This window comes from Primulina huaijiensis, chromosome 3 (genome assembly GCF_012295235.1).
Source record: "Primulina huaijiensis isolate GDHJ02 chromosome 3, ASM1229523v2, whole genome shotgun sequence".
NCBI classification, from domain to species: domain Eukaryota; kingdom Viridiplantae; phylum Streptophyta; class Magnoliopsida; order Lamiales; family Gesneriaceae; genus Primulina; species Primulina huaijiensis.
Window position 1 is genome coordinate 20,382,832 of NC_133308.1, and position 20,667 is coordinate 20,403,498.

Consider the following 20,667-nt stretch of genomic DNA (forward strand, 5'->3'; position numbering starts at 1 on the left):
TTATTAGTGCAAATAGCCAAGATATATTCGTCACATTTTTTTAAAAAAAAAATTAAATAAGTGATCTTTGACTATCGAATATTGTAAATAATATAATTATTGGGAAGATGATTTATGCGACCAGAGCAGCCAATATGTAGATTTTGGACTCTTGTATGATTTAAAAATATTTGAATTGTATATTACAAGTAGCTATAACTATATTTAAACATTCATATTAATATTAGTATCAAAATCAATATCATATATAATAAAATTATATAAATTTTCACTTTAAATCTAAACTTGGTATATATTTTTATATTTTATCTCTAGTTCTACATGAAACTCCCCCATATCGCCCAAATGATTGAGTTTTTGTTATAATTAATCATTATTATAATATTGTTATATTTATTAGGAATTTCACTAGATTTTTAATAGGAAACAACCCAATATGTTTGTAGTAATTGAACCAGTGGTTTATTTAAAAATAAAACTTCCATAGTTTTTTTTTCGTGTTGTGTTCTAGATCAATGACAATTCGGTTAATCAATCCAATCCAATCCCTTGTAGTATCCGGTTATCCGATTTAACCATCGATCCGGTTCGATTTTAAAAACTATATATATTTGAAATCAACCTATTTTTTCTTAAAAATAAAGATATTGTAGTGAGAAATCTTTCGGAAATAAATTGAATTTTTATACGTTCGATAATATAATTGATTTTCATAATTACACGATAAAAATAATTCGGCATTCGTCGTTTTAAAAATCCTTAGTTCATCCCACGCAAAATGGATGAACAAAAAACGATATTAAAAACATTTGTTCGTTCCACGCAAAAAGAGTTGGGATCGAAAAGAAGATGAACAAAAGTTCTTTTAACCATAATAGTTTTATTATAATATATAATTAATTACACATGTACAATAGTTTAAAATTATTAATTACAAGTAAAATAATTATGTATTTTCGTAACTTATAAAATAAAAATTAACTAACTGTGTTTCTGTCCTCATAAATAAAACGTGCTTTTAAAAAATGAAAATGACACTTTTGTAAAATAATTTTTCATTTTTGAAAATGACACTTTTTAAAGAATCCAACCCAACAAGCTTAATTTCTTAAATCACTTATTTTGGCAATTATAAATAACAACCACAAAATATGTATGTAAAATTAAGATAATATAAGGTGAACGTTTAACCACTTATCATGAGTTCGAATCTTGTAATGCGGTTTTATGCGACTAACATGATTTGCATGATACTGTGTTAACATGTAAGTTTACCCAGTACCACCAAATAAAATCGACGTCATGTTAAATTGTATTACTTTTTTTAAAATAATCCTGACTTAATTAAACTAATATATCTTATAATCTATTCCATTGACGTTATTAAGTTTCTCCGTTCGATTATATATTAATAAATATTTGCATACAATCATATTATATAGAAAAGTTTCATTTAAAAAACTTAATTATATTATATTAATTTTGTATTTTGAAGGGGAAAATTCAATATATCACATTGTAAATAATTACTGGTGATTCATTTAATAGTCAGCATTATATACGTAGGGTATATATAATAATGTTAAAAATATAAATTTATAAGTAACGATTTAATATTTTAATATTTTACATCCTAGACTGAATTGGAGGAAAAAAAAGTATTTAAAATCGTATATATTAGAAAGAAAAGAAAAGAAAAGAAAATATGGATAATTATAAAAAAAATAGTTACTTTTTTTTTATTACCAATAATATTAGAAGTGAAAAAAATAAAGAAAATAGCTACAGCTATTTTATTTTAAAAAAAAATAATTTAAGATGTAGAAATAAAAATAATAATAAAAGTAAGCTGGCAGACCAGAATGATAAATCAAGTACTATCTACACCACCCTGAGGTGGAATTCTCCACTCCTAAATTATTTCCAAGACACTACTGTCCGCATAGTCTTCTTGTACCGCGAAATTCCACCAGAATCTTCGTTTCACATTAAAAATACATTCAAAGAAAACGAAAGATTGAGTCTTTTCAGTGTATCAAAGGTAAAGTTCATTTGATTATTCTTGAATTCTTAAAATAAACACATTTCGGAAGTATTCCCGCTACTCTATCATAGCTAGTGCCTGTCTTCGTGTCTCTCTTCTTGAAGATTTTGGAATTTGCATGATTCAGTTTAATCTACATTTTAGCTCATTTTCCTTCAATTTTGATGCATTTTGTGGGGTTTGTTGTTAAGACGCGTGGGTTTTTGCAGATTGTTTGATTTATGTACTACGGGGTAGATCAATTGTGAAGCTCGTGGTATATGCTGCTTATGATGAAAACTTATCGTACTTGTGGTTTGTCTGTGTTTTCTGACCAAAATGTGAGGGTTCGATCATAAAATTTATCCCTCATCATTTGATGGCTGAAATTGTTTGTGCTTTTTTAAAAAAGTGCAACTTTTTCGACGTCATGTAGTTTATTTATGCTCTGTTTTTCTGTAGCTAATTGAATACCAATTGAAAGGTTCATATTTTCACCAGATTATATTTATTTTGTTGATCTTTCATATTTTGATGCCGAACTGAAATTCGAGTTGCAAATTGCCTTCTGAAATAGAGAGTGATCAATCTTTTCACCTTGCGAATTCGTAGGAAAATTTCGGTTGCACTTACTGATTTTGTAGCTGATGGACTCTGACTCGGTTGTCGGATCGATAGAAGGCCAGAGGCACTACCCACTTACCACATTGCGAGTAATACGTGGAGTTCTTTGTTTATTGGTGCTAGTCTCAACCGCCTTTGTGTTATTAGTTTACTTTGGTTTTTGGACAGCCATTATCTTGAGATTTTTCAGTGTACATCACAGTAGAAAAGCATCAGCGTTCTTCTTCGGGATCTGGATTGCGCTATGGCCTTTCTTTTTCGAGAAAATAAACAAGACTAAAGTTGTATTCTCTGGAGACCAAGTTCCAGACAAGGAACGTGTATTGCTTGTCGCGAACCATAGAACCGAGGTGGATTGGATGTATTTGTGGGATCTTGCGTTGCGGAAGGGATGTCACGGTTACATTAGGTATATCCTCAAGAGTAGTTTGATGAAACTACCTGTATTTGGTTGGGTATTTTATGTTATGGAGTTTATTCCCGTGGAGAGGAAATGGGATGTTGATGCATCAACTGTGCACCAGATGCTCTCGGAATTCACAGATCCTCGTGATCTTCTTTGGCTTGCTGTTTTCCCAGAGGGCACGGATTTCACGTATTTTCTCTATTGCCTCTGTCTCTTAAAATAAGTGTTTCTTTCATGTTACCTTAATGTCTGGCTCGCACGTAAGAAAGTGGCACTTTTTGATGTTGATACTTAAACGGTTGTCATTTGGGAACCAAAAATTGTAACTACCATTTTGTGTGGTTGTCTCCGCGGCACATCGATAAAATGTGATTTTTGAGCTGTTATACTACTTAAAATGGTTGAATTATGCTGTAATTACTAGCTATAATTTTTGGCATACCCTCACCCTATAGTTTTTCCAACATTTTGTATATTGCTTACTTAAAAGAAGTCATCCAATTGGAACTTCCATATGATGTGTTTATATTCAGCTTTTTTCTTATCTTACTTATTTCTGCTTTAAATGTTCAGAGAACAGAAATGCAAGAGAAGTCAAAAGTATGCTTCTGAAAATGGACTGCCTGTCCTGAAAAATGTCCTGCTTCCAAAGACGAAAGGCTTTTATGCTTGTTTGGAGAATTTAAGGGGATCGTTGGACGCAGGTTCTCTCTTTTCTTCTTCCTAAAGAAGCATTCCTTCTTTTACATTAACTACTTAAACTACCTTATTTGATTCGCTATTCGGTTGCTAAGAATGTGTTTTGACAAATTATTTGATGAATAAGACTCTTTCTTCTATGCCTTGTAATGGTTTGATGAATGTGTAATTTGTTATATCTTCTTTCCTGGATGCACCACCTGGTTTCTATTTAAAGAAGATGGAGACTGAGATATAGAGCAAATGAGAATGGAAAAACTATATAAAGACTTACACAGTCAGATTTTACCCTTCTACCTAATATATTGTGGCCTGAAGTGCAATTTCATGATCTGTGACATACAAGACAACGCTCATGGAAAGCCAAGAATTTGATGTTCTATGATTCAAAAATTTCCAAAATCACTTGTTGGGAGGGATCTAGTTTCAAACCCGGATTCAATAACTTAAAGCTATGTCATAAAGCATAGTCGGAGTCCAAATTACCGGCCTCGTAGGTAGAAGAGGATTTCAAATTTTACTAGTCACGCCATAAATTACATGGAATTGATGTGACCATAATATTGTCCATCCTTTGGAAGACTGGCACCTATGATGGTACACTCTATACGATTTTCAATTGACGAGCACACTTGAACCGAGCCTATAATAAGAATGTGTATTGCATCTTCCGTTGTGTTAATTCTAAGTAGAGCACCAATGCGAGGCAGTTAACAGAAGAGGTTAAACACACAAACTATCCTGATTGGAGACAGAACTTTCCAAACTTATTAATCACTCCACATTTTCTTACTTTATGCTCTATAGTATATTCCAAAGAAAATGGCGAAGTTAATTTTAGTCATTACATTGCTTTGGATCATCTTATCTTGTATAATATTCATTTTACTCATGGCACTCACTTTTGGTATTTGCAGTTTACGACATAACTATAGGGTACCGGCACCGTTGCCCATCTTTCTTGGATAATATCTTTGGAGTCGACCCCGCAGAAGTTCACATCCATGTTAATCGTGTTTCCCTGAGTGAGATCCCAACATCTGAGATAGAGGTATCTTCGTGGCTGATGAATATGTTTAGCCTCAAAGATAAAATGTTGTCTGATTTTTACAGAAAAGGACATTTCCCTCGCGAAGGATCAGAGCAAGAACTCTCTCAAATAAAGTGTGCAGTGAACTTCATATTTGTAATGATCTTGACCGGTACATGCACATTTTTCACCTTTTTCTCCATCTGGTTTAGAATCTATGTTTCTTTAGTCTGTGCTTATATGGCGTCTGCTACATGTTTTAATCTTCGGCCGACACCCATTTTCCAGTTTTGAGCCCTTTTCATGTAATGAAATAAAATTATATGAAACAAGATTTCTATCTTCTAATATATATGTGTATACCATGTTGCTTGGATGAGAATATGTGTTATATTTGTTTCATCAATTCTTCCAAACGTGTGTTTCTTTTTTTAATTATTTAATTTATTATATGATATGATCAAAATGATAAGGTGTTGGGATGGAATTATATTCTGCTCCCATTGAAGTCCAATGGAGAAGATACTCCAATTGACTTCAAAATTCTTGGAATTGCCTTTACATGACATTTTAATAAATAGTTGATACACGAAAGATGACATTTTCAATAAATTTGATAATTATAATGAAGTAATAAAATAAAATTATATATTTAGAAACTATACATTAGCGGATGAATATTGTACGAATTCCTCCATATTTTATTTAGGTCAATTAAGGGTCCTCTTCACTCCGAGACTACCTACTTATACCATTGCATGCTTGAACAAATATTTCTCTATTTTAGTTTTTAGATTAATTTTTCGGGTAAAAAATTTATTTTTTCAATTATCATCAAGCAAAATTTTTTTTTGGATATTTCAAAAATTGGTATACCATGATAATATAATAAAAATAATTATAACATAACCTCNTACGTCATCAAGCACTGGAATCTACCAGCATTACAACTACAAAGCACTCAAATAGTAATTAGCAATTTCAATCTCACGGATTTATTTGTATATCGGTTCAATCTTATTTATATTTCTAATAATAAAAAATATTTTTGATATAAAATAATATTTTTTTATGTGTGACTTAAAACTTATATCACACAATTAATCCGAGAGCGTCTAGTAAAAGTTATTGTGAATTGTAAATGTCCAAGAAAATACATCAACAAGATTTTAAGGAACAAAACTAAAATCAACACTACCCAATGTTCAGTCATAAAACTAGGAAAAAGATCAACAGATCGATGACTAATTGTCGCACGAAGTCAAACAATCTACCTCCACCATGCCTGTCCTGTTCATCCTTGATCGGACACGAAACACTGTAGTATCCAAGCATATATCAGCACAAAGTTTTAATGGTTAGGGTGTTTGATGATCCTCTGCAGAATAACAGTTCTTGCCTTGCGAATATCACGGCAGCAGCTATCAGCTTGCTTTCCCAATTCCTCAGCATTCTTCATGAAAGAATCCGTTTTCTTCTTGATTTCTTCGACTCCAAATCTTACAGCCTCTTCATCAATCGCGAAATCAGCGTTTTCCAAAAGAGATTCGATCTGAAGCTCCAACTTATTAATCAAAACATGGATAGAGTCCAAATCTTTGATGGTCACATAAGTTCCCACAGTCATACTGTTGATGATCTCCTTCTGTCCCTTCACTGCATTTTCATAGTTGTCGAGAAGTGAATCGATCCACTTCCCCATGGAGCCGAGAGGGATAGAGGTTGCAGCCGCCAATGCGGCTGCAACAGGTGGTGCTGCTATGGAGGCAGCCACCACCGAGCAAATCAATACAGCAGCAAAAGTTGCAGCAAAGATTATGCTAGATATCTTCCTCCAAGTATGGACGGACTTTAACGTCTTGTCCAACTTGCTATTCTTAATCTGCAATCTCTCCAGCATCACCATTTGCCGCTTATGCACAGCATGAAAGCTTTGAAAGAACTCCTCGGTGAACGGATCCCCTGCCTCCCGAAACGCCCTCAATTCCTTCAAGGTTTTTGGATACTTCTTCCCATCCACCCCATCTTCTCCTTCTTCTTCGTCAAACTGCTGAATCGCAACCAGAAGCAGCAACTGGTTATCTCGGGCTCGTTTCAAGCATTTTTCCAACACGGCATAGAAGTCCATGGTCTTGAGGCTGTTTTCGAAATATTCCTCAACGAGCTCAAACAATTCTTGATTGTTCCAAATATCTTTCTTGCAGTCGAGAATCACTTTCACCACTTCTTGATTCATCTCCAGAAGGCATTCGGTGACCTCCCGCAGTGAATCGAAGGACAAAGCCCGCACTTCGACCCCGCTAGCGAGGGAAGTGATGACATTGTTGGTACGCGTTTGGAGTGTTGCATCGAATGACTGTAAATCCGCGTCGACTCGACAGGCTGCAACGTAGGAGTTCAGCTCGGTTGAGTATTGAAGATTGTTGATTGCATCTGCACCTGAAGTCTCATTAGCCTTCTTGCTAATATGGCTTCCCATCGTGTCCCAAATTTTCAATAGCTCTGAAAAACAAAACTTCAAAACAACATCCAATTTCCCAAATTTTGCACGTTGCTTCACACATACTAAAGCAATAATTGTTGCTTCAAAGATACAATCAGATCAAATTAAAAGCTACACAAAAAACCAAGAAATGCGTTTATTTCCCGAAAACACAAACAACCATACTCACATTATTGTACAAATATTTCCACCAAACGCATTTTCCAAGCCGCTTTAACATTCCACTTCACACACACTTTTTTATATATATTCAGCTTTTCACCGCTTCCACAACACTTATATTCTACAAACATTATATTATATTATATTATATTATATTATCTTGTCAAATTATATTCCAAGAATGCAATTTCAAAATATATTTTCCGACGATATTGAAAACTCAAGCAAATATGCTCAAATTTCTATGGGTCAATCTTCTGATTCACAATTCTGCAGGACTCCTATAATTCTAAGGCAGCAATATCCAATCAACAACCTCAAAAAAATAAAAGCCAATCAGCGTACACATTCAATTCAAACACGTAAACGGGGCCAAAACCAATTACCAATAACAAATCAGCTCCAGAAATAAGAGTCATTATCATACTCGAACACAAGTTTTCCACTTTCCACAAACTCCACGTGAAAATCAAAGAGAACCCATAAATATAAACACTAAAAAAAGAAATTAAAAACTCAAAGAAATGCCACTACTTCATGAATTTCTCGCCGAGTCAGCAAGAAATGACTGGGATATCTAGCCTTCAAATAAAACCCATCACAGATATCATCCCAAATAATGGCGAAAACAATAATTTATGTTGGATAACCTGGTGGGTATTTAATGGGAAAGAGAGAGAAAGGGAAGAAATATCATATTCACACATATAAATATTTAATATCGATATTCTGGGAAATGTGAAGCGGCGGATAAAGATGGAGGTTGATTGAGAATGAAGAACAGATTGAATCGATTAAATAGCTCAGAAAGAAAGAGAGATTAAAGATGTGCATGAAATTACGAAGAAATAGCTTGCACGCATGAGTTGGTTCATAAATCTTCGTATGGGAAACGCGGGAAGCAATATCTTCCTCTGCAATAAATTTTACAGCTGTAGAATGAATATTATATTGTGGAAAAAGAAGAAATGGGAACTTGTGTTAATTTGATGAAGACAAACGCAACAATGATAATTTACAAAAGTAGATTTCTAAAGCCGGAGTAATCTGTATCTCTGAGTGCGGATTGAAGATGGGTAGGTTTGTAAAACAAGTTTCTTGAGATAGTACTTTCTTGAATTTATGTTTTTATTGAGAGTCGCCATAATTGACAAACATCAACAGTATTACAAATATTTTACAATTGATATATTAAATTAACAAAGAGCGATTTATAAACTCAAAAAACTTTATCAACCAATAAACAAATTTTTTTAAAATGATATTTTTATTGGATTTACACCCTTATATGTTCTAGGCTTACAATTAATCGAGAGAGCTTCAAAATCATGTCGATTAAAACATGATGAATCCAATTTGATCAAAATAAAACTCTTCTTTGGTTATAATTTTGTTTAATTTTTAATATTGACTAAACATTTTCCTGATTATAAGCAAAATAGTCAAATTCTCTTCAATCATAATCTAAAAAATATATATATTATCTATTTTATGACAAGAGGGAATAGACAGACTGTTATTATTTTGAGCTCGAGTGCCAGGGTAATGAATGGGTTTTTCTCTATTTTTTTGGTTTACTAATTCAATTTTTTGCTTGGATCCTCTCTTCCTTTCTAGTTGTTAGGCTGGATAATCATTTTGCATTTTTGCTTACCTTTGTGCGATCCTTGAATAAATAACTTTAGGCATAATGAGAGCCTTCTGATGATCATCTTCTTTTTTGGCATTAGTTAGAAGTACAAGGAAATTTTAAGCAAGGTTTTTGGTTTCAAAGCTACTAAATTTCTGACATCATTAGACATTCCCGACTGAATCTCTGATCTTAACCGAACTCGTCTTTCTGTAGAGTGGCAGAAAGCTTTGTATTCAGCTGGGGGTTCCGACGTTAAGAAGTGGTCTATGCAGCTTCGACGGTCATTCCCTGATGGAATTCCTCCTAGTAGCAATGGAACTTCTTTGCAGCAGCAGGAAATGAGTTTAATTCAAGACATAACGTTAGCTTCTTCACCGAGTCCATTATCTAGTCCTCATCCCAAGTCTTCGTCCTTCATGAAAAGTGGTATGGGGCAACCTTCTTCCAGAAAGCTGATAATGGGCGGGGCATGCAGTGTTGGACAATTCGAAGGGTATACTGCAGTGGGTGCAGAACATTAGCTTTGTTTCAGTCTCGATCGATCACTCCCTACAACTAGTGTATCAAGCAGATGCTACATATACTGGTACTGATGATTGCATTTCTGCTGCACGTTCTGCTTTCATCTTCAAACAAATTCATTCCATTTTTTTTGTCATTTTCATTTAGTCCCATATCTTTTTACTTTTTATGGCTGGAAGAAATTAGGGATTATCACTAATGTCTAGAGTAGCTGTCTAACACTCCGCTCCTTGTTTGAACTTACATTTGGTCCCTAATTTGTACTTTTAGGGGTTTCTGAGAGTGAGCATGGATTTTTTCATGTGGTGGTTTTCATCTTCTTGAAGATTGCTTTTCTTGACTCTGGTCAAAATATCCCTATTGCACGAAAAGATGCCAATAAATAAGTGGCTCAAATCCAGGGGTTACACTTTTAACTATTGTTTTTATTGTGACTTTTGATATAATCATCGTATCGTTGCAGGGTCAAATCAAGGTAGTGTTATGTCAAGCCAATCAGGCTATCTCGAAGGATATACTCCTGTGAAATCCCTTGGCTCCACTTCTGCATCCTACGTCTTAATCCCATCACCAAGCATGCGTTTTCTGCCTCCTGCAGTTCTTCAGCTCCCTACATGTCTCACTGCAGAGTCCCCTCCTCTCGCTCACCTCTTGCACAGCAAAGGGTCTGCGATTCCCTTATCTGCTGGTTTTGTGGTTTCAAAAGCCGTACCTTCCGTGAGGAAAGATTCCAGAAACCTTTCCAAAAGAGGAACGGCCTTCGGCCCTTTCTTTCCATTTAATCGACTACTATGGAAATAGCAACTTAAATCAAGAAAAATCAGCCAAGGGTGTCACCAATGTATCAGTTTCTGATACCAAAGATTTTGAAACTGAGACGCACTTGATTCTCGAAAGTTTAGCAGCAGAACTTCACGCTCTGTCTTGGATGACAGTTAGGCCCGCCTACTTGGAGAGGCGAACTGCCCTTCCTTTCCATTGTGACATGGTTTTTAGACTTAGGAGGCTTCTTCATTTTGCTGATAAGGAACTGATCGTGAAAAAGTAACTGTAAATCGCGGCGGTAGTTCATTCTCTTTACATGCATAATTAGTCGTAGCCGGAAATGGGAACTGAAAACGTTCGTGCTAACTAGCAGCGGTGTTCAAGTATTGCCGATCAGTTGGTATCAATCTAGATGTGTAGTTTAACGGTGAGTATGATATGTTAATCCAGAAGTAGTGATAGCAAACTCTGTAAATTAGATAACTCTAGGTGTTGGTTGATCTCGTCTGAACAAATGCAATTTTATTTTATATATTTTTTTGCTTGTATTTATGTGTGCGTGCGTGGTGTTGTATACTAATTTCATTGGTTTTTTGTTTATCGAAACTACATTTCATACAAGTATGAATTCTGAATGACTCGAATTTCAACTTGTTATGGAAGTTGGTAAACTCGGGCCAAGTCTACGAATTACAATTCCTATATTCGTTGTAGCCTGTGGGGGTGTGCTTTGAGGATCAAATCTAATCGAATCATGCAAAATCGGTTTTTTTCTCAATCAAACTGGAATATATAGCTAAATTTTTAAAAATGAAATGAAATATATTATAAAAATTAAAAAATTAAAACGATTCAGACTCCTAACCATGAATATTTTTGATGAATCACTAAGTAATATTTTCCGTTTTGGTGTAAGAATTGCAATATATTTAAATCAGCGTGAAAGAAACTTCCTCATACAATGTCATAAGGAGAGCTGAAGGCAATGTACATGATAGAGGGACAGCAAATGAACATAGGAAACGCTTTAGGAATGGCTAAACCACCATATTTTGAATTTGTGACAAAAAATGGAATCTATATGTAAGAAATCAAAACAAAGATAACCCATTTGGAACAAGGAATCGTTTTCTTTTCCCATCATTCCTCCAAAAAAAAATATTTACTTCAAAGGTACCTCTTTTCTCAAATCCAAAGGAGGCAGGCAATCTTTGTAATGTAAATGCAAGAAGATTGATGATATTGACACTTCTCTTTCTATCTGGTGCATGGAAATTGGAGAGATGCACTCCGTGGAGTTTCTTCGTAAACTCTTGTTCTCCCACTCTGAATCTTGATCATTCCCATTATCAGGCGACATATTTGTTTTAAGCGACCCCGGAAGTATACAACTGCATAATGAGCCTGCAATGGCAAAGTGCAGATATAAGCTACAGAAAACTTGAATCGTTCAGGGAAAATAATTGAAAGTTTTGACAAAATGGGATATAGCATGAAATAATATAAACAACCCATTTTTGCGAGGCGATTAACCCATTTCGGGATCCGGTTTCTTGTCAGCTGGCGGCATATATCCTCCGAGAAATGGTTGCAGTTCTTCACAATCAAGTGATAGGTATCACCGTAGTAATTTCTTGATTGGCACTTCAAGAATTCCCTAACTTGGTGTGGATTCAAGTACGTTGTTCCCATGTAAATCGACTTCCTAAATCTAAATCCAGGACAATGCCTAGGCTCAACTTCAAATATACCACTGGTGGGATAGTCAAGTGCTCCAAATGCGTATTCGACCCCATGTACTATAAACAAAATTTCACACATACAGCCAAGGGACCAGTTAAAGCACCAACTGTGAAATGATCAGTATGGATGGAAGAATCATGAAAATGTGTGTAAATTTAAGCTTTTTTAGATCTGGAAAAGGCTTCTTAACTGAGAGCTTAAGCCTACCTTCTAAGGCAGAGTGAAAGACGCCAATGCCAGCCCAATAGAGATAGGCATTCAAGGGCGTTACGTCGTATATGTTTAGATACACTGGAGCTTGGCAAGGATTGTAGTTTTCAAACTACACATTAGGGAACACACAAAATCTCGAGGCGGAGTCTCCTTGCATATTCAGAGGAACAATAGATCGCCACCCAACTTTGAATTTCGATTTCATATTCGTATGTGGAGTTAGGAAATGATTGACTAACCCGTTCGAACCTGTGAGAAAGATTAAGATATCAATAACTCCACGTGAAGTCAATATTTCACAGCTGCGGTTTGCTCGAATAAAAAGTATATTCATGTTGTTATGCATGAAAGACTCGAACCATGTTCAGAAATTTATCCAAAAAACTTAGATTACTGGTACCTACCCATCTTTCTTGATTACCAAGATAAAGCATCATTTTCCACAAGAAGGCCACAAATTTACAGTCATTAAACAATTACATTCCCTTTAGGCCATACCATAGAGACATAATTTTTCACCATTATCAGCCTAACACCTAAATCCGAGCAGGCTCGGGGTGGACTCAGAATTTAATAGAGCAAGAGGGATGGGATGAGAGGAGAGGCGAGCAGGCATCTTGCATTTGCACAAGATTACATGAAATTTCAACTTTTCCACTGTTGCAAAAGAATCCCATATTCTATCATCTATAGTTCATGATCTCAAAAGTTATAATGGAATCAAGAAACAGAAAAAATCAAATTGTTTAAATTTAGAATAAAAGAATGGTGAACGTCTAAACCCAAATTGAAATCTTGAAACTTATCAGCCGAGCAAAATCATCAAAAGATTCAAAGACAGGAGCTTACTCATTCTAAACCTGCCTTGCAATTAATAAAAAGAGTAATATCAAAGAAGTAATATAATAAAGTGAACAAAGCATCACAAGAAATAAAGATAGATACCATAGAAAGGTTTAAAAAGAAGTTCAAAATCAACACTTATTACCTTACTGAAAGGTGGTACACATTCTCAAACCAGAAATATAAACTCCACAATACAAAAAGGCCAATTTTTTCAAAACAAAGGGTGGGGATAAATCTTACACGTGCCTGAAACATGAGCATGCTTTGGTTCTTTTTATCTTTTTAAGGATAAAGTGCAAGGCTGAGAAAAGTAGAAGCACGATTTCAGAGCCCACAGGCCACAAGTGCCTCTTTCGTTCAGTTGAAATGAAGAAGAAAAAGAACAGAAGTTAAAAAGAGAGAAAAAGCTGACTGGTGATTTGAATTTTATTGTTTGACATGCTAAATTCCATGTTTATGGCAGATAAAAAGATCTGATTTTGATCCAAATAACAGCACATTTAGTTAGCCCATGTTAAAATATAAAATTCAAAGGGTGCAAGAATGAGATTTACTTTGTTTTTCCCCAAAAGATATAGTAAAGATCAAAGGGTTGTTTGAGTTGAAATAAAAATATATGTATATTATCAAATAGGTTGAAAATAAGAGTTGTAAATATTGAAAATTAGTGTGTGATGATGCTTGTAATGATGTATTTATTTTTGGATTATTTTCAAAATTATTCTATAAACAGGTTTCTCAATTTGTGAAGAAAAAACACAATTGAATGAAGAGAATTTTATAAAGTGTGTAGTTTAATATATTTTGTGAGTTTGAGATTTTTACTTTTTACCGTAATTTTTTATTTTTAACACGTTATCAACACGATACTCGAAGGTTCTTCATATTTTTCCAAGCTACAAAACATAAGAAAAAAATAACAATATTCAAAAGTAAGAATATTTATTTTACTGTTTATTTATTTTTATTGTGTATATATATTTAATATATAATATCATGTTATTATATAAAAGAAGTATATGACACATCATTATAATAACGTGATGTGATTATATTATTACACTGTTTATATATTTTTTTACTGTGTTACTGTTTATTTATTGTATATATATTTGAATAATATCATGTTATTACATAAAAAGAGTCTANTATTTATTTTTAAGATTTTGTAAATGGTCATAAACAACTAATTTTTACCTTATAAATATGATTTCACAAACACATTCAATCAATCCAAACTTATTCTTCCTTCTTAAAATTTTTCTTCGTCAAATTTTCGAAGAAGAAGAAGATGGTTCTTTCAAGATTATTTTTGGTTGTTATACTCACTAGTCTTGTATTTATCGGAGAATATTCGCGCTCGACATTACGAGAAAAAAATTATGTTATTGACTATCGATGTAGAAATGCATATTGAGTTATTGGGTCTAAATGAGACCATTAAAGAAAATGATATCTCATCATCACAAGAAAAAACAAAAGCTATGATATTTTTGCATCGACATCTTGATGAATAATTAAAATGTGAATATCTCATTGAAAAATATCACATGACTTTATGGAAAAGATTAAATGAAATATTTGAACATATAAGGAAAGTTATACTTCCGATCGCCCGTGATGAATGTAATACGTTAAGATTCCAAGATTTTAAGAAAGTCAGTGATTACAACTCGGCAATGTATCGAATAATCACGTAAATTAAAATTTTGTGGACATGATGTGAAGACCCAAAGAATTAGATACACAAAGCCAAGCTACACAAAACCATGAATTAAAACCCATTCAAGCCATGAATTCAAAGAGGAATTTGAAGAGTCATAACAACAATTTTAATGGTGTTTAAAAGCCCTTAAGGAGGTCATAAACATGGTGGTAATGACATTGAATGGTAGTCTCTTCACCTCCCCTCCATGAACCTATAAATAGCACTCAAGGCTTGAAGGAAAAACACACCACCAAGCCATAAAAAATTTCGGCTATTCATCTCCACAAATACTCCAAAATTTCGGCCAAGGCAAGGAAGGAAGCTCGTGCAGTCCGAGTGCTCAGAAAATACGACGAAGTGCTGTTGAATTGAAGACATAAACTGCTCGAGGTTTACGTAGAAGTGCTGTCAGATTTTCAGAAGAAAACTTCGTCCAAGGATCTGCATTTTCGAAGCATAACTTGTAAATTCTGTAAGTGGGTTTTTACTATGTATTTCTTTTTAATTTAAAATTTGTATAAGTATGTGTCAAACCATTTTCGAAAAATGCTATATTATGTATTATAAAAATCTCGATCGATGTACGATATGTTCTTCTGGTCTCGACGTTCTTTGAATTTGTTGAGTCCTCTCATAATTCTGATAAGTACTATTTGATGAATCTGATTCTGTAATACACTGTTATGATTCGAGTTGGATATGGAACGACGATTGTAAATTCTGTAATGGCCCCCATCAGTGGGTATAAAACTGTGTTATGGCTCCCATTAGTGGATATAAAACTATGTTTTGGCCTCACCCTTTAGAGGACTAACATATGGGGGACAATTTGATCATGGGTGACGAGATGAATAACAGTGTTCTGTTTGTTCCGATCTGCTCTGTTTTGAATTGTTCTGATAAGTTTTGTTTCACCTCTTTAGTCTGAATAATATCATGTTATTATATAAAAAGAGTATATGATACCTCATTATAATAATATGATGTGATTATGTCACTGTTTATATATTTTTATTGTGTTATATAATAATTNGATTTTGTAAACGGTCATAAACGGCTAGTTTTTACCTTATAAATATGATTTCACAAACACATTTAATCAATCCAAACTTACTGTTCCTTCCTAAAATTTTTCTTCATCAAATTTTCGAAGAAGAAGAAGAAGATGGTTCTTTTAAGGTTATTTTGTATAATTATTTTGGTTATTATAATCACTAATCTTGTATTTATCGGAGAATATTCGCCTCGTGTTTTTTCTTGATTTTTAAGAATGCTTTTACTTATAATTTATCCGTTACTTTGTATTGTCATATTAATATATTTAGAATTTAACTAATAAAATGCATTGTTATTTTTATAGTACCACCATGTCAAATTTGGCAAAGCTCGAATTCGTTGTGCTCGACATTATTGGAAAAAATTATATGACATTGATTCTAGATGTAGAAATGTATCTTGAGTCATTAGGTCTAAATGAGACCATTAAAAAAATGGTATCTCATCATCACAAGAAAAAACAAAAGTTGTGATATTTTTGAGTCGACGTCTTGATGAAGAATTAAAATGTGAATATCTCATTGAAAAAGATCTCATGGCTTTATGGAAATGATTAAGGAAAGATTTGAACATATAAGTGGAGTTATATTTCCGTTCGTCCGTGATAAATGGAATACGCTAAGATTCCAAAATTTTAAGAAAATCCATAATTACAACTCGATAATGTATCGATTAATCTCACAATTAAAATTTTGTGGACATGAGGTTACGAAATCATAAATGATTGAAAAAATATTTTTCACTTTTCACGCATCAAATATAACTCTATAATAACAATATAGAGTGCGTGGATTTGCGAGATATTCTGAACTTATCGCATGTCTTTTTGTGGCGAAAAAGAACAATGAACTGCTAATGAGAAATCATCAATCCCGACCCACTAAATCAACATTTCCAAAAGTAAATATTGTAAGTAAAAATGAATTTAAACCTAGAAATCAAAATCAAAGTCAAAGACAAGGTTTTGGTTGAGGTCGAAATCGAGGTAATTGTCATGGACGTGGTCGTGGACGTGGACGTGGAAGTGGAAGTAGGCGTGGTCGTGGTCAAATAATAAAATTACGGAATCAATTTTCCGATTATACAATCAAGAAAATTAGACTTGATAATGCTGGTGAATTTACTTCTCAGACTTTCAATGATTATTGTATGTCAATGAGAATCACTGTTGAGAATCATGTTGATCATGTACATACACAAAATGGATTAGCTGAATTATTGATTAAACGTCTATAACTGATTGCTAGACCAATGATTATGAAAACAAAACTCATATCGGTTATGATAGCCCATCAATCATTCTATATCTTGAGTCTCAGATAGGCGACTTGTTTACAGCACGTTTTTCAGATTGTCATTTTAATGAGGAAATCTTCGTTAGTGGGAGAAAAGAAACACATCGAAAAAAAAATTATATGGTATACATTATCATTGTTACATCTAGATCTAAGAGCTAAACAATGTAAAAAAGATGTACAACAAATTGTGCACTTGCAAAAAATAGCAAATCAAATACCAGTTGCATTTGCAGACACAAAAGGGGTAACTAAATCATATATACATACTGTAAATGCCCCTGCTCGAATTGAAATTCCAAATAAACAAAGTGAAGACACTCATGATGTTATAAAACGATTGAAGCGTGGAAGATCAATCGGTTCCAAGGATAAAAATCCTCTAAAAAGAAAATGCATAGAAAAACACGATGATCACAAAATAGAGAATGATATTCTGACAGAAATAAATGATGATGAAAATGTTCTGTTAGAAACACAAATTGATGAGAATCGTGAAATCTCTATCAATTATATTAATACTGGAAAAATATGGAACCGAAAAGATATAAAAAAATTGATAGGATATTTTCTTACAATATGTCATTCGACATCATAAATGACAATAAAGATCATGAACCAAAATATTTTGGTGAATGTAAAAATCGATAGGACTGGATAAAATAGAAAGAAGTCATCCAGGTTGAATTGGATTTGCTAAATAAACGTAATGTTTTGGACCTATAGTCCTTACACCTGAAGTTGTAAAACCTATTGGGTACAAATGAGTTTTTATTTGAAAGTGAAATGACAAAAATGAAATAGTAAGATATAAAGCTCGACTAGTTGCACAAAATTTTTCTCAAAGGCCTGGAATTGATTATGAAAAAACGTATTCTCCCGTTATGGATGCAATTATGTTTCAGTATTTGATTAGTTTGGCGGTATCTAAAAATTTAGAAATGTGTATTGTGGATGTTATCACAACTTACTTATACAGATCACTCGATAGAAATNAAACCCAAAAAATGTTATTCTGTGAAATTGCAAAAATCATTATATGAGTTAAAACAATCCGGTCGAATGTGGTATAATCGGCTAAGTGAACACTTAATGAAAAAGAGATGTAAACAATTCAATATACCCTTGCGTTTTCATTAAGAAAACAACATCCGGATGCGTAATTATTGCTGTGTATATTGATGATATCATTGAAACGAATAAGAAAATTCAAGAGGTTGTTTTGTACTTGAAAGAAGAATTTGAAATAAATGACCTTGGAAAAACAAAGTATTGTTTGGTTTTGCAAATTGAACAAAAAAAATGTGAAATATTTGTTCATCAGTCAAATTGTACGGAAAATATCTTTAAACATTTTAATATGGATAAATAAAATCCTTTAAGTACTGCAATGGTTGTTAGATCATTAAATATAGAAAAGGCTCCATTCCGTCCATGTGAAGATGATGAAGTTATTCTTGGTCCAGAAGTACCATATCTAAGTGCTATTGGCCCTTATGTATCTTGCAAATTGTACAAGACCTGATTATCTTTTGCTGTAAATTTATTGGCAATATTTAGTTCATATTCAACAAAGAGACACTCGAACAGAATTAAACATATATTCTGTTTTCTAATAGGAACGACAGACTTTGGACTTTTGTATTCAAATGATAACAATCAAAGTATAATTGGTTATGCTGATACTGAGTACTTATCTGATCCACACAAGGCACCTTTCCAAACCGGATATGTATTTACTCGTGGAGGCACTACAATTTCTTGGCGTTCACAGAAACAAACACTCGTAACAACTTCATCAAATCACGCCGAGATTATTGCACTACATGAAGCAAGACGTGAATGCGTGGCTAAAATCAATGACCCAACATATCCAAATCTCATGCGGATTATCATTCGACAAGAAGCTTGTGACAATATATGAAGATAATGTTGCAATGTGTTACTCAAATGAAAGAAGGATACATAAAAAGCGACAGAACTAAACATATTCACCCTAAGTTCTTCGCATTCACTCAAGAGCTTGAGAAGAATAAAGATTTTGATATTCGTTACATTCAATCAAGTGAAAACTCATCAGATCTCTTCACAAAAGCACTTTCTACGACAATATTCAGAAAGTATATATATTAAATTGGGATGCGCAATCTACGAAATTTGTGAAGAATCGTTTGTGCTAACATGAGGGGAGTTTACGTGATTGCACTCTTTTTCCCTTACTATGGTTTTTATCCTAATAGGTTTTTTCTAGTAAGGTTTTTAATGAGACAGTATAAAAGAAACGTAATGAAGACAATCATTGTATCATGATCATCATCACAAGAGAAAGTGTTGAAAATAAGAGTTGTAAATATTGAAAATTAGTGTGTGATGATGTATATAACGATGTATTTATTTTTGGATTATTTCCAAAGAAATTCTATAAATAGGTCTCTCAATTTGTGAAGGAAAAACATAATTGAGTGGAGAAAATTTTATAAAATATATAGTTTAATATATTTTGTGGGTTTGAAATTTTTATTTTTTTAACAAAATAGAATTTTTTCAGATTCTTCTTTTAATTAATTTTTTTAGAGAAACAGAAGCATTTAATGCTTTCCTTCTTATATTTTTAAATTATAAATTGCAATAGAAGTCGTGTTCGTATTTTCCGATTTCTCGTTTTTAAAATATTGTTTTTATCTGAACACATAATTTTTTGATTCCATCTAAGTGCACTCTAATTTTTAAGGGACAATATTTCACAATATAGTTCATTTAAATCAGTAATTTTATCATTGGATTAATTGATTTCTTGGTATCTTCATTGATAAAAGCACAAAGTTTCCGATATACGATATTTTTTCGTTTAAATCTAAAATGATCAATCTTACCCAGGTTTTATTTTATACTATATAAAGGTAATGTTTCATCTTTTACGAATTCGAATAATTTTACAAAGAAAAAATCAATAATTACTTTTTTTTTTTAAAGTATTTACCAACTATCATAGTTGACTTTATTCATAAAATTTATTAGAAAAATGTAGTACTTGTACCATCAAATGTAAGGGTAAATAAAATGGCTCATATAAATTCATCAATCTCAAATCTTAAATTGGGTTCTTTATTTTAAAAAAAATAATCAGATTGGACTCTAGGAATATAATTTCCAAATATTTGAAATGTTAACCTTTCCTCCAAGACAATTTAACAAATGATCTCCATTTCCCTAAAAACACATGATCCTAAACATTTTTTTTTTATTGAAATGGAAATATTTTTTAAAATATTAATTGTGTTATAATTTGAAATCCCCATACCATTTCTTAATCAGCATGAGGATTTCACATGGCTGGGTTGTAATTCAATGACATCAACAAATTAATTAGTTACCCATGTATTTTTTTGGACGCCACCCTTCGTAGTTTGGACTCTGTACCCAAGATCCATATATGAAA

The 20,667-nt window shown here is 33.0% G+C and overlaps 3 protein-coding genes and 1 pseudogene across 11 annotated transcripts; 2 read left to right on the plus strand and 2 right to left on the minus strand.

The window, feature by feature from the left end:
* The first annotated feature begins 1,877 nt into the window (after positions 1 to 1,877).
* LOC140973631 (probable 1-acyl-sn-glycerol-3-phosphate acyltransferase 5) lies at positions 1,878 to 5,188 on the plus strand. 7 transcript variants are annotated; one of them, XM_073436598.1, is made up of 5 exons: positions 1,878 to 2,041; positions 2,254 to 2,364; positions 2,636 to 3,242; positions 3,627 to 3,757; positions 4,670 to 5,188. In XM_073436598.1, exons 3-5 carry the CDS (start codon positions 2,671 to 2,673, stop codon positions 5,074 to 5,076), a joined length of 1,110 nt encoding a protein of 369 aa, XP_073292699.1. In that variant the 5' UTR covers positions 1,878 to 2,041; positions 2,254 to 2,364; positions 2,636 to 2,670; the 3' UTR covers positions 5,077 to 5,188. The 7 variants fall into 7 exon arrangements, with proteins under 7 accessions (XP_073292699.1, XP_073292702.1, XP_073292698.1 ...); XM_073436601.1 differs by lacking the exon at positions 2,254 to 2,364 and having other exon boundaries at positions 2,525 to 2,736; positions 2,838 to 3,242; XM_073436597.1 differs by lacking the exon at positions 2,254 to 2,364 and having other exon boundaries at positions 2,525 to 3,242.
* Positions 5,189 to 5,899: 711 nt separating this feature from the next.
* LOC140973632 (UPF0496 protein At4g34320-like) lies at positions 5,900 to 8,526 on the minus strand. 3 transcript variants are annotated; one of them, XM_073436604.1, is made up of 2 exons: positions 8,290 to 8,526; positions 5,900 to 7,284 (listed from the first exon to the last, which is right to left on the minus strand). In XM_073436604.1, exon 2 carries the CDS (start codon positions 7,259 to 7,261, stop codon positions 6,134 to 6,136), a length of 1,128 nt encoding a protein of 375 aa, XP_073292705.1. In that variant the 5' UTR covers positions 7,262 to 7,284; positions 8,290 to 8,526; the 3' UTR covers positions 5,900 to 6,133. The 3 variants fall into 3 exon arrangements, with proteins under 3 accessions (XP_073292705.1, XP_073292704.1, XP_073292703.1); XM_073436603.1 differs by having other exon boundaries at positions 7,982 to 8,526; XM_073436602.1 differs by having other exon boundaries at positions 7,976 to 8,526.
* LOC140972544 (mediator of RNA polymerase II transcription subunit 13-like) lies at positions 8,520 to 10,650 on the plus strand. The gene is made up of 5 exons (XM_073434957.1): positions 8,520 to 8,523; positions 9,294 to 9,587; positions 9,873 to 9,947; positions 10,066 to 10,290; positions 10,337 to 10,650. The coding sequence occupies exons 1-5, from the start codon at positions 8,520 to 8,522 to the stop codon at positions 10,648 to 10,650; spliced, it is 912 nt and encodes a 303-aa protein (XP_073291058.1).
* Positions 10,651 to 11,291: 641 nt separating this feature from the next.
* On the minus strand, positions 11,292 to 13,260 carry LOC140972224 (deSI-like protein At4g17486; annotated as a pseudogene).
* Between the last annotated feature and the right edge of the window lie 7,407 nt (positions 13,261 to 20,667).